Source organism: Pseudorca crassidens, chromosome 11 (genome assembly GCF_039906515.1).
Source record: "Pseudorca crassidens isolate mPseCra1 chromosome 11, mPseCra1.hap1, whole genome shotgun sequence".
In the NCBI taxonomy this organism is placed as follows: domain Eukaryota; kingdom Metazoa; phylum Chordata; class Mammalia; order Artiodactyla; family Delphinidae; genus Pseudorca; species Pseudorca crassidens.
Window position 1 is genome coordinate 87,135,610 of NC_090306.1, and position 18,030 is coordinate 87,153,639.

Below are 18,030 nucleotides of genomic sequence, written 5' to 3' on the forward strand. Positions count from 1 at the left end.
GAACTAACTTGTGGATGGTGATTAGAGGGGCAAGGCAGGGTGAGTATTCAATTCAGTCCACTAATAGCCACATTTGGTTGCCCTTTCAGTTTCCAAGCCCCTCTATAGTTGAGCCTTAACAAACCCTTGAGGTATAATACTTGTATTCCTACTTTACGGATGAGGAATGTAAGACCCAAGGAAATTAAGTGGCTTCTCCAAGGTCATAGAGCTGTTGAGGGAGCTGGGCGAGGCCCAAATGTGGAACCTCCGATTTCCAAGCTAATAACTTCATTGATCTTCTCTTTCTACTTTCTGGTGGGACTGTTTATAGACAATAAAATGACTGTGATGATACTCAGATAGGAAAGACACAAGAAGGGAAAAGAAAAACTGTGGCCCTTTCCTCTGAACCAGGCTTTTTCACTCTGAATTGAGAGCTTATTTATTATATGACCAAGAAGGGAACAGCCGCAAATACTGAGGTCAGAGAGAACCAGCTTTTTTTGTTTTTGTTTTTCATTTGTTCCAGGTGGTCACAATCAAACTTCTAAGCACACAGCTTTGCTCTACATCATGTCTGCCTTCCCTTACTGCTGTTACTAAAATAAATGAGTAATGAGTTCCACAGCTATCAGATGAAAGAGAGGGCCCACAGACACCTTTTTTGATGGCCTAGAGGAAGAGCTTTTTCTTTTCATAGAGAAGGCTTCAAAACCCTAGTAACTCTTCTCATTGCTTTACTCTGGGCAATGGACCGTAGACCCCATTAGCCAGTGGCTGATAATTAGTTTGTGTGTCACCTTCACTCATGGCTTTCCCATCTCTCTAGCTGCTTTTCTTCTGGGGTCCAGTAGTTCTCAATGAAGCGTGATTTTGCACCCCACTCCCCAGGGGAATTTGGCAATGTCTGGAGATGTTTTTGATTGTCACACTGGGAGGAGGGGACTACTGGCCTCTAGAAGGTAGAAGCCAAATATTTTACAATACACAGGACAGTCCTTCTCCCCCACCAAAAAATTATCTGGCCTAAAATGTCAATAGTGCTGAGGTTGAGAAGTCCCAATGCCAATGGCACTGCTGGGGGACATGAGGGGTGAATAGAAGAATAAAGTAGAATTTTAAAACATGCCACTTGGTCTCACCAAAGGACTGGTGCTGGGGGCAGGGAGGAAGGAGGAATGAGGAGGCTGAAATGTACAGTGTCCCCAAATCAGCGGAACCCAGAATTCTCACCCTTGGTGTTCCTTTCCCCAGTTTCACAGATAATCAGGAGCTGATTGCATGTGCGTTGGCTCAGTACAGACTTCCTTCATCACTCGCCTCTGACGAAAGACCCATTTCATCAAGGTAAATGGCACAGAGGTAGGACCATCTTCCCAGAAATACTCACAGAATTGACTCCATGACTAACAGATTCTCAAAGTTTAAAAGCGCCTTCCAACAGCCTCTCTACTACCTCAAAAAGACCACAGGTGAAAGAGGAAAATCTGAGGAGATTCACAGAGTATTTGCTTGGACATCTGCAAAAAAATCAGGTGTAAATTTCTTTTGGCTTAGGGCTGTCAGAGAAATCTCCAGTAAAAAAGCTGATCCAACGACTCGTCAGGCTGTTTCAGATTTTCCAGGAGCACAGCTTTGCTAAGTCATTCCAAAGCAGTTCTACCCAAGTTGACATTGGAGAGAATGACCAAAGAGTCAGAATAACATAACATACAATAATAGTCTAAATCATGACCTGAAGTGGACTTGCAATGCCCAAAGCATATGGAAAGGCCTAGCGCATTGTATGGGAAGCGGGCAGGGAATCCCCTTAGTTTGTACAAATTTCTACAGCAGGGGAACAACGGTGTCAGCTTCAGTCTCAGGTGACTTTATCGGAATGAGAGCACCACCAAGATCTACGTTCATTTGGATGAGCATGACTGGAGGCCTCTCCTGATCATTTCAATTTACCAGGTAACTTAGACATAGGCACGGTCCATTGAAGCTCAAGGTGGAGCACCACATGGAATCAGGAAACAGAATCAAGAGTATCTCCTACTTCTGCCACTAATTAGAAGCATGGCCTTGGACATGTCCCTTCTCTCTCAGTTTCGCTCTTGATGTTTGACTAGGTTATTTTTCCAGGGCTTCCAAGCTTACAACAATCTTCAATTTTACTTCCTTTCAACAATTAGGTAGTTTTATTAGAGAGATGTATACTTAATCAAGAATCAGCTTCTTGGGTGTCTTCCCAGGGGCTTCAGCTTGCCCATTTTTGTTGTTGTTGTTATTGTTGCTGTTTGGGGGGGGGGGCATGGAAACCCTTATCCCCACAGAATGCCTGATCATTTAATGCAAAAGGTTTTCATTTAAAAGACCGTGTGGTCTCTGCTGGTTGCACAACTTCTCTTTGTGTCCATGCTGTTGCTGATCAAATATTGCAAAGCCATTAATTACCTTAGGACAAATGCAGAGGGCCACGTGCAAAAGTTCTGGCCAATTGCATAGAGCAACATGCCAGATGTAAAGTAAGCGAACGGTTTTTCTCGGTATTTAAGGTTCAGTGAAAAAGTAAGAGGGGCAGCTATGCCAAGAATGAAGAGCCAGAGTTTGCCAAGTGCTTCTTTAAGTGGCTTTAGCCAATGTGAGACTAAACAATGCATTAAATAGGCATACGACTTGCTGCAGTTAAGGAATCGCATGTCAAATAACAGCTCTTTGCTATGTTTTAAACATGATCTCGCATATAGATAAAGACAAGTGAAATGCTCTGCTGTCATCTCCTTAGTCTAACAGCTAATAAGGCCTGGGGATTTGAACTTTCCAGGCAACCAAAAGTAATTCTTTGTGATGTAAGAGCTTTTGCTGATGTTTCATGGAGAGGTGTAGGATGGAGCTCTGCCAGGGCAACAGCTCAGTGCAGAAACAATTTTTTTGCTACTCTGGTTGTCAAAGACTCTGGCTGCATAGAAGAGGAAAGGCTTTGTAGCCCATTATTGAGAACAATGAGAAATCTCCTTGGGAGAGATCTCATGCCTGTTTGCAGTGTGTCTAATTCTTTGGTATGGGCTGTGAAATCAGAAGAAAGTCTGCTAGAGGGATGAGGTCGGCTCTTTACAGAGGTCCTGAGGAATGCTGGCATGGTGCGTGATGTCTGGACTAGGTATATGGAGGCCCAGAGGGTTTGGAGAACACCAACACTATCTTTTGGATCCAAAATGGAGATATGCCCCTGCCAACCACTGAAGATCTGAGAACTTCTGATACCATTGGTCTTCAAGCAACTGGTTGAGGGGCACCTGCACAGATGGGAGCCTCCCATCCAAACCCCTGGCTGCTCCCACAGCTCCTTTCATGGCCAAGTTGGGGAAGACTCTTCCTGCCTGGCTCACTCTCAGGCCTCTGGTGCCTTGTGACCACCTCTCCTTTACCACCTCTCTTATAGCACCCGGAGAACGATCCTTGGTCCAATAAACAGCCTTTCTTCAGTAGGTCTTTGAGAAAAACCAGCAGAACTCATAGATGCTAGAATTAAAGCACTTGAGGTTTACTGGCAGAGAAAGAAGAAAACTTGAAGTTGGCCAGAGGAGAGGGTCCCACAGACCACAGGCATAACCTCCTCCTCACAGGTGAGCTGCAGTGTTCTGTGTCTGAGGGCAGCCCAGTCTGTGAAGGGTCTTGAACAGCAGCAGCCTCTACTCAAAGAAGCTTTTCTTGTGCACCCTGAGGAAATTCTATTAGTATTTTCTAAGTTTTTCTAGAAGGTAAAATGTAGCGTCATTACATGGATGTCTCCCTCAAGCCTCCTTTCAAAGAAGTGTTCAGAATTCACCCTGAACTGAGGGGTGCTTGCTCTTGATCTCTTAGAGAAGCCTGGGATTTGGGGAAGCATCTCCCTGTGCTATAACACTTTGGACCTTTAAACAATGTGAATGGCCAGATGAACATGCTTCTTGGAGACAAGAGACCTTGACTTTGGTTCTGGATCCATCCAGTGAGGTAAGTCACAAAATCTCAGTGTCTCACATTTCTCATTTGTCCGATTAAGCAATAATTCTTGCCGTCTAAGACTGGAGTAAAGACAAAGGGAGAGAGCTGATACAGCTGGATTTTGAAAAAGTGAATATACTAGTCAAACATAAGGCATCCTTTATGTTACTGAAACTACTATGTAACTGCTACTACTAGCAACAGGTTTTATCAGCTGCCCCTGTAGAGAGAAATGAGTGTATAATGAATTGGGCTGCCCAGATACCTCTACCTTTGCAATAGACTCTGCAAATGATCCCAGAAGAGAGTAAATAAATATAATTGCTAATGTGTTTATGATGGTTACTATGTGCCAGGCAGAATTCTAATTTAATATGTTCTAATATATTAACCAGTTTCATGAGGTAGGCCCCGTTTTATAGATGAGCAAATTGAGGAAAAAAGAGGTTAAGTTACTTGCTCAGTGCCACCCACCAAGTAAGTTTCAGAGCTGGGATTCAAACCCTGGATTCTTTGCAACAGAGACCATGCTTGATCTTGAATCCTTCCCTCTCCTGCTTCTTGTAATTATCCATCAGGGAGAACATGGTCTCAAAGAGCATTACAATGTCAGGAAAATGCAAATTATTTTCTGAATTTGCACAGAAATCATCACTTTCGTAGCAGTCCCTTGGTTGCCCAGACTGGTCCCCTTGGGCATTTTTAAATAGTAGCAAAGCACTTAGGGTCAATAAAAAAACTCATTGTTTTTCTTTAAGAATATCTGTGGCCTATTAGCTTAGTGGTGCTAATGAGGCCAGGGCCAAGGTCAAATCCCACATGTTCCAGTTAGTTTCAAAGCGAAAAGCTTGACCAGCTGTCATACAAGTGCATGGCTGGCTGTCTAAGGGGTGCCAAGCCAAGGAATGCACATGGTGCAGCTCAAATCCAGCCCCACTGACAGCAATGCTAATGGTGGGTGAGTGTGTCTTTGGGTGTCCCCAGTGGTGCACTCTCCTTTAATGGAAAGGCAGTCTCAATAGGCTTGGAAAAGGCTTCTCCTCAAGATTTAGAAGCCTATAGATTCTAATCTGCCCCCTCTAATTTAATAAAGGGCAGCTAAAAAATGACCTACTTACCATCCTCACGTCCAGGAGAGTGAGAAAATGTAAAGATGAAAACTGTCAGCTCGTCTTTCGTAGTAAGGAAAAATGGCAATCTGTTTTCATGAGGTGTGTGCTCCTTTGGCCAGATGACTTGCGTGTATTTGGTCATGTCTGAGCTTCTATTTCATCCCCGAGAGGTTGGAACCCAGCTTACAACAAAATAAAACAAAGAAGCTGGCTCCTCTTTCTTTAAGTAGGTGGGATCTCCTATCTTTGGGGAGGAAAAGAAACTATGTGGAGAAGATAAAGGAGTCTAAATGTTCTTCGGTCACTGTTTAAATCCAAGGTTCTCCTTTCTTGAATAGCACCAAATCCTTGTTAATTACAACCTAGACTCTGAGTCTGTTAAAGTTAGAAGAGGTCATTTACTTTAACAAAATCCCCTTGTTTTATAGACAAGGACATTTTGGCTCAGGAAGTTTAAATGCCTGCCAAAGTCATACAGCTAATGAATGACAGGTCTGGGAGTAGTTTTCTGAGCACTATATTTCAAATGAAAGAAGCTTGAGTTAATAATAATAACTTCGATCTAGGAAGGTTGTTGCAATCAATAACAATGAAATTCATTGCAAAGTTTTACTTAAACTCTTCATAAAACAGTATGTTCTAACACATGAAGAATGCCATTCATTTACTCAGACCTGTTCTTAATAACTATGCATTAGAGGTATGTTTTACAAAAGCTATAAATCTGGAATAGCCAAAAGGGCATCCAACTTTCCTTTCTAATTGATTTACTTCTCCTTTTTCCCAGACCGCCGAGGTAAAGCATATACAGTTTATTTAAGGGACTGTTTATAGACTCTTAAAACTAAAAAGGACCCCAGAAACTCGCTTTCTTTTGGTTGCTCTTAATTGAAACCATCCAAGGTGGTTGGTTGTCCGTCATTTTTTAAAGTATCTTCAAGGAGAGAAATTCCACAAGCCTCTAAAGCGCATGTTAAAATGGTTAATCACCGTGACTGTCAAAAATTATATCTATGGCAAGCTTAGCTTCTCCTATTTCACTTGAAGCTCTTTTCCTCTTGCTTTGTTCCATGCACAGTGAGGTTATAACAAGCTGCTCTCTATGAGGGTTCCATCAATCTGGTAAGATAATAGCTAGCTCTTTCCCAGTGTGCCAGCTCCATTATGCCACCATTTTTCTCCCAAGACTATGAAAGTATGAAACTGGTTGATATGCTCTCTTGCTATGATACATAGGGAAGAATCAGTAGTTAGCTCTTCTTTGCAAATTTCATTGCATAAAATGTCTGGGGAAGCTGCATTATTATAGAGGAACTATTTCACTTATGCTGGGAAGATGTTCACAAAACAAATAATCCGGAAGGTGGCTTCCGCTGTGCTCTAGTGGAACTTGGGCTTGTAGAGAAATAGGAACTCATTTACAACACTGGGTCAATCTATGCAAATTAAGCATTACAAAAAAAATATTATTCAGAACAGTTCTGTCTCTAATAGGGTTAAAAACTCTCCTTGTTAAATGTTCCAGCCCAATAAAAAAGATAGATATGGAGGCAATTTTCTTTTAGATGTTTGTGTTTCAAACTAAGATCAGAAACCCCCTTCCACTATGAAAAAAATCCATACATTCAAAATGGATTTGAAGTGTCTTAAAACGAAACACACAGCTGCAATAAAACTTTGAAAACAAGGGTAAAAAATATAATAAGAGTCGATTGGCAGAGGACAGAGGTAGGGAAGACTGCTTTCCTCTAAAAAGTATTTCAAAGGCTGTAAATGCTTAGAGCTGACTTCTCCACACACAGTAAATCTCAGGGGACAAAAAGGAAACTCAATAAAATTTGTTGACAACAGTTAATGCCTGTAAGAATAATTGGCTCAGACACAAAACAGACCATCAGCGTAGCTTGGGGAGGACCAAAATGCCGCCTCTAAGTCATTGTTAGTATACACTGTATTCAGTTGAGAAAAGATAAAGTTTTATCAGATAGGTGGGTAAATATGAGGTGAGAATTGTCCAAAGTGCCTGACGAACCTCATTCTTGATGATTCTGAAGACTAAGGTCCCAAACAAGTCATGCCATCCCATTCAGCTGGATTCCGTTCAGTTCAGTCCTGCCAGTCCAGCAATCAAATTAGAGCTGCAGCTATATCAGCCAGGCATTGAGCTCGATACTGGGATTCAATGGTAAATAAATATGGCCTTTGGTATCAAGGAGCCCATTGAGAGGGCAGATCCGGGTTAGGTGATTTCAAAAACTGGGAAAAAGGATTCAGGAAAAGCAGAAAGGACTATAATCTATTCTTCCATGATGAGTTTTCTCTATGACGCTTGCTAATATTGATACTTATTTTTTTTAATCTCCCAACTAGACTGTGAGTTCCTTGAAGGCAAAGTTAATCTCTCATTCATTTCTAGGTATCTCATTCATGCTTGTACTGTGTCTTACACATAGCAGATGCTCCAGCAATGTTTTGAATTAAAGAATTTAAAGGGGTTAACTTCTCTTGGGCAAAAAGGCTAGTCCGGTTGACTAGAGAGTTAATAAGAATACTTTGGTGCATGAGGGTTTATGTCAGACAAATAATTTACATTAAGTCATGGAGTTCTATAAGGCAGAACTTATGAAACCTAGACTCTCAATAATAATAAAACACAATTTATAAAACCACTTTCTATCCAAAGTCATACTCTAAACATTAAGAGTTGCCGTGTAGAACCTTCCCCTTTCAAGTTACTAAAATGGAATTAAAACACATTTGCTAAACTTTGATCCTTGGAGTAACAGAACGCCTTTCAATGCGTTGAAATCAGTTTCCATCACAGTTGTCCAATACTCTTAACTATCTGTGTGAACATATATAAGTATCATATGGTTACTTGGGACCAAGTTATTTCTTTCCATTCTCATTTTCAATCATTTAATGCAAGCATCACAGTCATAAAAGATCCAGTTTCCATGCACTGTGCATGGAAATCCTGGAGCATGTCACACTGAACATCACAATTCAACCTGGCACATAACACAAGACACTTGGGGGCTTGGCAATCACTTAGTGAACTGGGTAAAAGGAAATGGCACAAATGGATTATCAAGACAAAAAAATCCTCTTGGGCATAATAAGTGAGAAACATTTATCCATCTTTTAAAATGGGGATCAGTAGTAGAAAAGTAAAGAATAATGACAGCCCATCGTTGGGTGACGTTGATGTGACACATTTGCCTTCCTCAAGATATTCTGAAGGTAAAACAAGCCTGCTATTTGAAAAGCACTCACCCAATGAAGGCTTTCATCTGCATAGCAACAGAGAATGGGATAGAATCGCTTTATTGCCAGAAAAATAAATGAATTCACTCAAAGCATTGGCTGGAAACAGAGAGTGGGAATTTGCCCATTCAAAGAGTAGAAAGCACTTCTCACTTTCTGTCACTAGTTGTTGAAAAGCTATTTGTCACCAAATCTACAATGAGTACAGACCATCAACACGCCTATCAGCCTCTTCCTTCCCATGCTCCGTACTCATCCCGGACTGCTACACACAGACCCCTCCTTCCAGTCTCACACACACACACACACACACACACACACACACACACACACACACACACACACCCCTTCCTGGGAAGAAGATGAGAGAGACTTGAAGTTTGTGAGTCATCACAGGAGCTATTCAAAGCCTGGTGGGTAATTGAGGTAAGCTGTCTACACTTAAGCGATATGAACCTCTAAGAATGATTCATGGTCCTGAGGACCTGAGAGTCAGTTTCCTGAAACTCTCTAAACTTCCAAAGAATTACACAGAAGGAGCGTCTGGCTTCCCATCAGTGTCCTGTAGTATACAATGAGACAGATGCCTCTGAGGTAGGTTCTTTAAATAATCTGTTCCCTCAGGTAGCACAGACTCTTGTTGGTGTTTATTATTTATTTGCAAGCGTGGACTTGGCTGTCTACTTTTTATTGACTGTTTAATCACCTGAGACCTACTTATGGGATAAGTGACCTTGCACTTGTCAGAAACCCTTTTCCAGATGGAGACATCACTGGAGAGCCCCAGAGAAGAGCGATGTCAAAGGAAGGCAATAACAGAGACTCAAGGTCAGTTTGAATGGAGGGCGAATTAATTCAACATTTCAGTTTGTATTGAGTGAGAGCCTGTGTATTTGCAAACGTGCCTTTCAGCAAGGTTCACCTTCTGTGTGTTCCTGGTGATTTCATATGGCATGGAGACATCTGGGAAGGGCCCCTCCATTCTTTGCCCAAGTCCACCTTCCTAGTTTCCTCCAAATAACCTAGCGCTTAAAACAGCCCTACACGTTCACATATGTGGCTACGTGCACTCACAGATCTCAAAAACTGAAACCTTAATCCTCCAGGGCCATTTTGTCACACCTTTCCACTGGAAGGAATGGAAGAGTGAGGGTAGAGCAGCATAGTTGCAGGAAAGCTCAGTGGGAAGTCGTTAAAAGACAAACTGCTAAGGAGGAAAATTCCATCTGAAATCTGCAAAACGTGCCACAGCCCCACTGAAACACTAGGCTCGCTTTAAGGTGAGGAATCTCGGAGGCTGAGGACGGCTGCCAGCCGTGGGCAGTCATTCAGTTCTTCACATACTCCCTGCGGTTGTAAATCCACAGAGCAGTGAGAAGGAGGCTACTTACTGAAATAAAAGCCCCTGTCTCCGCACACGAACTGAAGGGCGTCCACCAGCTCAGCCCCACAGAGGGTCTCGGGTCCAGCCGTGGCAGAGCTGGTGAAGGTAAGCAAGAACACGGCCACGTAGAAGAGATGCGAGGAGGACGTGATGTGCATCTTCACCTGCCGAAGAAGCAGAAGGAGGGTCATGCTTCCTCCTGGGTCCTTGCCAGGAGACGGGGGTGAGGCAGGGGCGCCTTTACCCTCAGCTCTCCATTCCTGTCATTCATCAAAACTACCCGCTCCGAAGGGCAACAAGGTGTGTGAGTGACCGCAGGGCAGTGAGGGCTGAGCGGGTCTTGGCATCAAGCAACCTGAGTTTAATCCTCTTGCTACTGAGGAACCTTGGGGAAGTCCTTCCTGAACCCCTTCTCTATGGGTTCCTATTACAATTCAGTGAGATAAAATATCTAGAAACATTTACTATGTGAACGTGAAAGATGCTATTATTGCAGTGGGATCCCACACCGCTCAGAGATCCTGGTAAACCTTTGGAATCATCAAAGGTTAAATTGTGCTCAGTCCAGATCTGGGGCCAAATATGTTTTATTCATTTAAGTTCTCTCAAGATTGGCCATCCACAGATAGCATGTGCATTCATTATTGACCAGAATATTAAATTAACCAGAACATCATTCCCCAGCTACTGATTAAAGAGAATTTACTGCAGCTGAAAAAGAACTTGTGAAAATACTATATATCATCACAGTTTTTTTTTTTTTTTTTCACTTGAGAGAGAGACAGAGACAGAGAGAAACACAGGCAGAGAAAGAGAGACTGGGATTTCTTACCTGGGGAAGATCAGCAGTTAATAACTACAAGTAGAAGTATAAAATCAGGAACGGGAAAAATGTGAGGAAATTTAGGAAGGAAATTGGCTTATGCTAAGTAGACCCCACGCCTTCTTTATTCTAAAGCCCCTCGTGTAAGCTTAATATCAGATCAACACACATGTGGACTGTGCCCTCCATGAACAGGGCACTGGGCTCAAAACCTGCAAAAGCCTTTTTTTTTTTTTAAGTCACAGGAATTCATCTCTTGGAGGGACTTATGTGTCACTGTAACCATCTTATAGCAGGAACCCCTGGTTGGCTTGACTTAGCAAATGATAGACATCCAAATGGCAGCCCCGCCAGAAGCAGGATTCCTGTGGCTCAGGTCTCCATCCTCACTCTCAGCAGTAGAAACAATGCGAAGGTGAGCATTAAGTTTTTCCATATTGCTACTTGTGGCACCAAGATATGGTTTCTTCTAGGAAGCCTCCCAAGGTGAGTAGCTTCACCCCCTCAGATGCATTCGCTCTCAGCAGCATCAGCGGAGTCAGTGACAGGATGTTAAGGGAGGGACCCTATCAAAAGGTCATGTAGTTAAGCTGGAAGCTATCATTATGAAAAGAGGCTTTTCTGAACCTCCCAGTCATGGCAGGTCCATTTAACTCCATCACTTTTGGAGAAACAGACTCAGTCATTTATTTTCCAACCACCTTCCTTGCCCTCCATGGACTCTTAACTTAATGGCTGTCTACATCAGTGGCAAAGTTTGCTCCATCATTGTAATTAAGATTTCCATTTTTGTGGCCAGACTTTCAGCTCAGCAATTGAGAAAAAAAAACCCTAAACCCCTGACTCTTGTTAACACAATGTAAATATTTAGTTAATGCTTGTAAAACTGTGGAAGATGAAAAGCCTCCTCTATTTGCAAATCCTCATAAATAATGGACATAAAATAGAAGAGGAGGTGAAAGCTTGATGGAACATTTCTTCCATTTTCTCCATAGGACCTGTTCATGGAAACCCTCCACCCCCATGTAGCCAAAGCCACGGAGACGGCTAGAAACAAGTCATCCTATCCTTATCTTTCTTATGTATAAAATAATAATTGGTGGGAGTTTTCCCTTTCAATATTTCCAGTGGAAATCTCAGCCAGTCTAACCCCACTGGACTTCCTTGCCCTTTTCAAAAGAGAAAATTCATAACTGATCTTACTGAACATACCCCACACTCTGGCAATGGGTCAGTTCTAGAATGTATGTTATTTTGCCAATCCTATTTCTCCATCCCTCCTTCTCTGTTGATTTAATAGTGATGCTTAAGGCCAAGCACCTGCAGCTGTAGATGCCTTCAAGTTCTTCAGTTCTCGTGAAATCCAGGGGAAAAGGTACTCAGCTTATAGCCTTAGTGAATTGAGAACTTCATTAGAGGTCAAAATTATATTTTAGTAGTTATTTATTTCATATGACACATTTAAACCCAGCAATACATAAAAATCTCTAGCATTTAAGAATTTAAGATTTATTTTTTACAGATTTTTCCTTTCTTTTTCTTTCTTTCTTTCTTTTTCTTTTTCTTTTTTTTTTTTTTTTTGCTGAGTTATGTTCTAAGATAAATACCAGCACTTACAGTTCTAGGACAAGATAGAACCTCTAGTGCATTCGCCTTTAGTTCAGGGAACAGTCCAGTACAGCCACAGAGAACCAGAGAATTTATCACATTATGTTCCCCGGAAAGAAAACAATAAGGAACTGGCTTAGGAGTTAAAAGTTCGAAACAAGTGGCCCCATGTGTTCATCATTTCCTGGGCCTTTTATTTTTCCAAACACAAAAGAAATGAAGAGAGAGAAAGGAAAGATCTGAGAGAGAGAAAGGAAGGAAGAAGGAGAAAGAGAAGAGAAAAGAGAAAAAACTTGCAGAGCACTCTTTCCCAAAAATCATTCACAAATCCAAAATTTAAAAGACCTTTCTTTTTATCTTAAATAAATGGAATATCAATTGATTCCAGATGTTTGGGCTACGATAAAAATGCCCCGCAAAATTTGAGGGCAATAGTCATAAGAAAATACTCACTGTAGGTGTAACCATTTTTGTTTGTTCCAGATCTTTTACAGCAGGTCAGGGTGGGTATTATGAGACTGATGTGAATAAACTGAGGACTTAAAAGCATGTGCTGCTTTGTGGGTGGGGTTTGTGAAAGCATCTAGTTACATTTGGACACCCAGGCAGGTATGCTATGAGCCTGGGTAAACTGCCTTTTGTCCATTCCGACAATGAACAAATTGCACGGCTGGGATTCAAGTCAATCTTTTCCTCCAAATCAAGCCACCAATTTCCACTGTGTGCCTATAGTAGCCGCCCTGGACAGTGACCCAAGCTTCAGTCCTCTCCTGTGCCCTCTTCCTTCTGATTCAAACACTTGGAAATATCTTGAGACTCAGAGTACAATCAGCTTGCTCGTTCTGCCTGGCAGACACCTTTACTCATTGAATTACGTTTGAAAGACCACGTAGCTCCCTCAAACCACTTCCTGCTCCAAGTACAGGAAAAAGCAACAACTTACGGCTAGCTCTACTTTTGAACAGTTCAGCATACACAACATGGAAAGTTCATTTGGAGTTTTCCAAACTTGTAGTTAATGCAGAGATAACACTCCACAGCCTCTTTTAAGATCATCTAAGCAGGGAGACAAAGCCCCCAGCTATCAGACCACATAGCATATGTGTATACTGACTTCATTTCTTTTAAAAGCAAGGTAGCCGGCATGCATCTTGGCATCTCAAGTGCAGCAGAATCAGGTGCCTGACAAGGATGTATCCTTAACTCCTAAGCCACTTACTTGACTAAGAAAAGTCCTAGTGGTGGAGTATTTGAAAGCAGCAAATGATTACCGTACTAAGTGGTAGGGACGTTTTATGAATTGAGCCCTCAGGCAATTGCATCGGGGAGCCAGTGACAGCGGCTTAAAAGTGCTTGCAAATTGGAAAAACACAAGTCTTGAGAGATATAATTTTGCTGAGAATGGAAACTTGAACTAGGGCCAGTGATTGGAAACGAGAAGTCAGTGCATTGACAACGCCAGCCAAATTTACCTAAAGAGACTTTACAACACCGAGTATAAAATCAGAGTTTTACAACACAAAACCCCAAGTCCAAACTTCGCCCCTGAGAATCCTCTTCAAAAGAAAAAACTTGGAATAGCAGTTGCTAGAAAGTTTCCGCTTTCCATATACAGTATGCATTTGTTTAAATTATACGAATGTGCAAGGTCAGCAAGAGTTCTTAAGGAGTTCTTTTTCAGAAGAGCAAAGTAAACTTCACTCTAACTTTGACTCTCTGGGCGTAAGTGCAGAGAGTTCCGGGACCTTCGCTCCAAAGATCACATTTAAAGCTTTAATATCATTTAAAATGTAACTCTTTATATGTGGCATGCCTTGTAATAAAAGTCCTGACAAGTTACACACACACAGATACATACACACACAGTCCTACATACACACGAACATGGTCTTAAAAATAAAACATCTGCACCTGCAAAAAAAAATCCAAAAGTTCATATCCATGCTCTATAGCCCTTAACCATAGACAGGATTTAAAGGAATCTTCTATAATGACACCACTCAAGCCCTGCAGAAGTGGAGGATTTAGCATAAGTACCTTGCAATAGTTTTTACTCATACAGATATCTGTGCAAAGGCATTTATCTCCCGGAGCTATTTTTTCAGATCCCACAGAATTGCATATTCAGCAATTTATAAATAACTCCCAGTGCCGAAACAATGAAAATTCTAAAGTGAAGAACATCTCTAAGCAGAAGCAAACAGTACACAGTTTAAAGAAAATTCCCCAATGACTTCAAAGAGTAAGAAATATTTACCTTCAAGAAATCACAAAAGCAGCACTTAAATAATTGGGTTGGAAGACTGCTGATTTTTCCCATTGCTTCTGAAGTGCAAAGTCTGGAAATGAATTGGTTAGCAGGAATAATGAGGCAGAAAGAAATCCAGGGAGATGGGAGATGTTGAGAGCAATGTCACATTTCAATTTTGAGGACTTTATTCCATTGCGCAGGCTCTATCTGCTCTGAATTTAGCAGTGACAGTGAGATTTAGCAAACAGAAGAGGGATTTAGAGAAAATCCTCACATTTATCTACAAAACACAGACACTGTAGACAGGAAACAGCTGGGGGAACGCTTGCCTTCTCTCTCTCTCCCTCTTCTGGCAAAGTTATCGAGTAAGGACTTTTTTGGGCATGGTGACAAATAACATCATACCTTTGCATTTTAAAACTAGAGCACAGAAGCATTTTTTCCCTTAAAAGAATGCGTGTTAGTGACAGGGTGAGCAGACATTAAAATACCAGTGCTGTCCTCTGATTAACTTTCTACTGGGCAGGAAGACACACACATCTGCTAATACACCTTACCAGTATGAAAGGAATACACTTGGAGGATGGGCAAGCAATTTTATATTCCAGAGCCAACGCAAAATTAAAAAAAAAAAAAAAAAGAAATGAAAAAAAGACCATCTCAAACATACCCTACAATTTTAACCCTCAAATGACTGGGGTAAACTAGATTGGAAGACAGCGCTGGGATGACCCCTCGTCCTAGTTGCCAAGTGAGGGGAATGATCTCATTTCCTAGAACCTGGAAAGGGGCGGGCAGCTTTGCAGTTGGCTCCCTTTAGGACACTGTCTAATGCTTTCTGCCCACGACAGGGCAAAGATTTTGCTGAGCTGTAAAGCCAACTGAAATAATAAAACAAAATCTTTTTCTTCCTTCCTCTACTCTGCTGCTTATCACCCCCAGCCTCACCCCAGGGGAAGGGCACCTGAGGGGAAAATGATTTTCCTGTCGTTCATATTTTTCTGCATAACTTGAACCTGAGTGTGTGTGTGTGTGTGTGTGTGTGTGTGTGTGTGAGCGCGTGTGTGTGCGTGCGCGCGTGCGCACGTGAGTGCATTTTATTTCTCCAGTTTTTGTGTATTCTAAATAACACCAGCTGGCTAGCAATACCCTCTCAAGGGTTATGATGTCATTCAAATCTCTCAACTGGATGAGTGGCCGGCAACATGGTCCAAGCCAGCTGTTTTGCTATTTATAATGTATACTTGCCTTTGCCATTGAGAATCAAGTTCTGATCTTTTGTCGATATAGTTTGCACCAATTTCTCTTCGGTTTTGCGAAGTAGGAGATAAGAAAGTAGATTATGAAATAAGGTTGCAAAAGCCCAGGTCAGACATCCCACTTTCCCTAGAGGTCTGTCGGGGCATGGTTCCCCAGGGACGGTGGAAATAGTCTGGACCTTGCCTCTCTCTCTTGTGATTCTCAGGAGACCCAGTGATATTGACACATCGACTCAAAACAGAGGTCTGCTGGAAACCCTTGTCTGGGTCTTTATGTTGTCCTGTGGCCAGGAAGTTGTTTGCAGAGGTGAGTGCCCTCGAAGGAAAACCCAATTGGTTTTGAAAGGGGGTTGAGTTTGCTCAAGGCTTCTCTGTGATTCATAACTTGTGGCAGTGTTTACCTTCGAGAAAGACAAGTTAGACATTCGGAGTGATGCCATTTTAATGGTGCAGTATATTCAGCATCAGTTAGTGAGTGCCTACTGTGTGCCCAGCTACATGCGTCACGGTCAAGGCCCCACAGGGGCTTTCAGCTAAGTGGCAGAGACAGAGAGGAAAACTGCTGTCATATGGAGGGTATGTGCTCTTTTAAAAATACGAAAAGTGCACACTTTCTCTGGAAAGACAGGGAAGTGAAACCCTGTTGAGAATCCAGGATGGGGGAGGAGGGGTGTGTCATGAGAGGCTCTGGGGTGCAAAGTTGGGAAGTTTCAGTGGATGCGATTTGACCTGAAGAGTCTACAAATATGCATCATCAAGAGGTGGCCGGGGAGGCATCTGTAGGTGTGTGGGCAATTCCTGTACTTCTAAAATAATCCAAGACTTCCTTTAATTATCTCCCCTTCACACATTTAACTTAGGACCTGATTTACCGAAGATCTGTTTTTTTTCCCCCACAGCTTTGGCAGATCACATCCTTCGTGGAAAAAAAAAAAAAGTCCAACTTCCTCTCATGGACTTTGATAACGTAGATTGTCTCACATGTAGAAAGACCTGCCATTTCCACGTGTGCAGAGTCAGGTACCCGCTGAGTCTTGGTGCTGGGTGCCTGGGTCCACCGCTGGGCACCTTCACAGGTAAAGGCCGTGACTTTCCCATTGCAGTTTTCCCTTGTTTTAATCGTTCCAAGATGCCCTAGGAGCTCACTGCCCTCTCCAAGGCTGTACCCCAGTTTGATGGGCTCTTTTGGCATGCCGTGTGAACAGATCACCTTATCCCCAACCATTTCATGTAAAAGGCTGCTTCGGGAGACAGAATGCACCGTTCCGTCCGACAGTGGGCTCCTGCACTATCGACACACTGATTCACAGTCTCTTGGTTTTATAACCCCAATTACCCTTAAAGGATAATTGGGTTTTAATTTATGTCCCAGTTTTTATGTCACAATCAAAGAAAACTGAAATTTCAGTGAGTCGTAATTATCATCAGCTGTGCTGTGGAAACATTCCGATGTGAGCTCTCAGTTTCCAACAGGGAAAGCAATTTCCTGAAGTGATTACTGTATACTTCAATATGGAGAATGGTCTAGATTTCTGGGTAGGGTGAGCCAGCAACAGAGCAATAATTCCTAGGGAAATGGCCGTTTTCTTGGCTAATTCCAGGAGTCAACATGAAAGCCAAAGGGCAATAAATGTGCCACACGATGACTTTTTAATGACTGAATCCTGCACCTGTTTAGGAGAAAAAGAGTTGGATGCACCTATTACTAGAGGGTCCAAGGTGGTAGTAAATCTAATCCCTAGGAAAAGTTCAGGTCAAGAAGCCCCATTGGAGAGAAACATACAGGGTCATTCTAAAATGACTGAATGATTATGTAGTCTCCTGCCTGGAACAACCTGACAGGTAGATATGGGAGTTGTGTGCCACCAAAGTAGCAAGGATGTGCTCATCATGAGAACAACCACTCCTGGAAATGCAGAGATTCACAGTTTCACCTTTTGCATGTGTAATGCCTGAGGGATATAAATAACTCTCCCCTAAAGCCTACTTCTTGAGTAGCGTATTTGCATAAAGCTGCAGTCTCAGAAGACTTCTGACACCTTTCTTAAAAAAAAAAAAAAAGTCGTTCATCTCCTTAAAGAGCAGGCTGATTGAGAGTCACAGAAAGGGGTGGGCAAGACCCTGTCCCCCACTTTTTTCTTTTTTTTTTTGCAGTACGCGGGCCTCTCACTGTTGTGGCCTCTCCCGTTGCGGAGCACAGGCTCCGGACGCGCAGGCTCAGCGGCCATGGCTCACGGGCGCAGCCGCTCCGCGGCATGTGGGATCTTCCCGGACCGGGGCACGAACCCGTGTCCCCTGCATCGGCAGGCGGACTCTCAACCACTGCGCCACCAGGTAAGCCCCCCCCCCCCACTCTTTTTGCTCGAGCCACA

General features: G+C 42.5%; 1 protein-coding gene and 1 long non-coding RNA gene across 6 annotated transcripts in view; one reads left to right on the top strand and one right to left on the bottom strand.

Moving 5' to 3' along the window:
- Nucleotides 1–14,760, bottom strand: part of IGF1 (insulin like growth factor 1) — a 75,748-nt gene extending 60,988 nt beyond the window's left edge. For 2 of the 5 annotated variants that reach the window (XM_067697740.1, XM_067697737.1), the window contains exons 1-2: nucleotides 12,602–12,718; nucleotides 9,725–9,881 (exon numbers count right to left, since the gene is read on the bottom strand). In XM_067697740.1, the coding sequence (XP_067553841.1) occupies nucleotides 9,725–9,881; nucleotides 12,602–12,616 (172 nt within the window). In that variant the 5' untranslated portion in view covers nucleotides 12,617–12,718. Of the gene's footprint in view, nucleotides 1–9,724; nucleotides 9,882–12,601; nucleotides 12,719–14,405 lie in introns of those variants that run through there. The other 3 variants (XM_067697738.1, XM_067697739.1, XM_067697736.1) reach the window with 3 other exon arrangements.
- Nucleotides 1,890–16,690, top strand: LOC137202336 (uncharacterized). The gene is made up of 3 exons (XR_010932551.1): nucleotides 1,890–1,938; nucleotides 15,865–15,965; nucleotides 16,558–16,690. It is a non-coding gene; the product is annotated as an uncharacterized lncRNA (long non-coding RNA).
- Nucleotides 16,691–18,030: the final 1,340 nt, after the last annotated feature.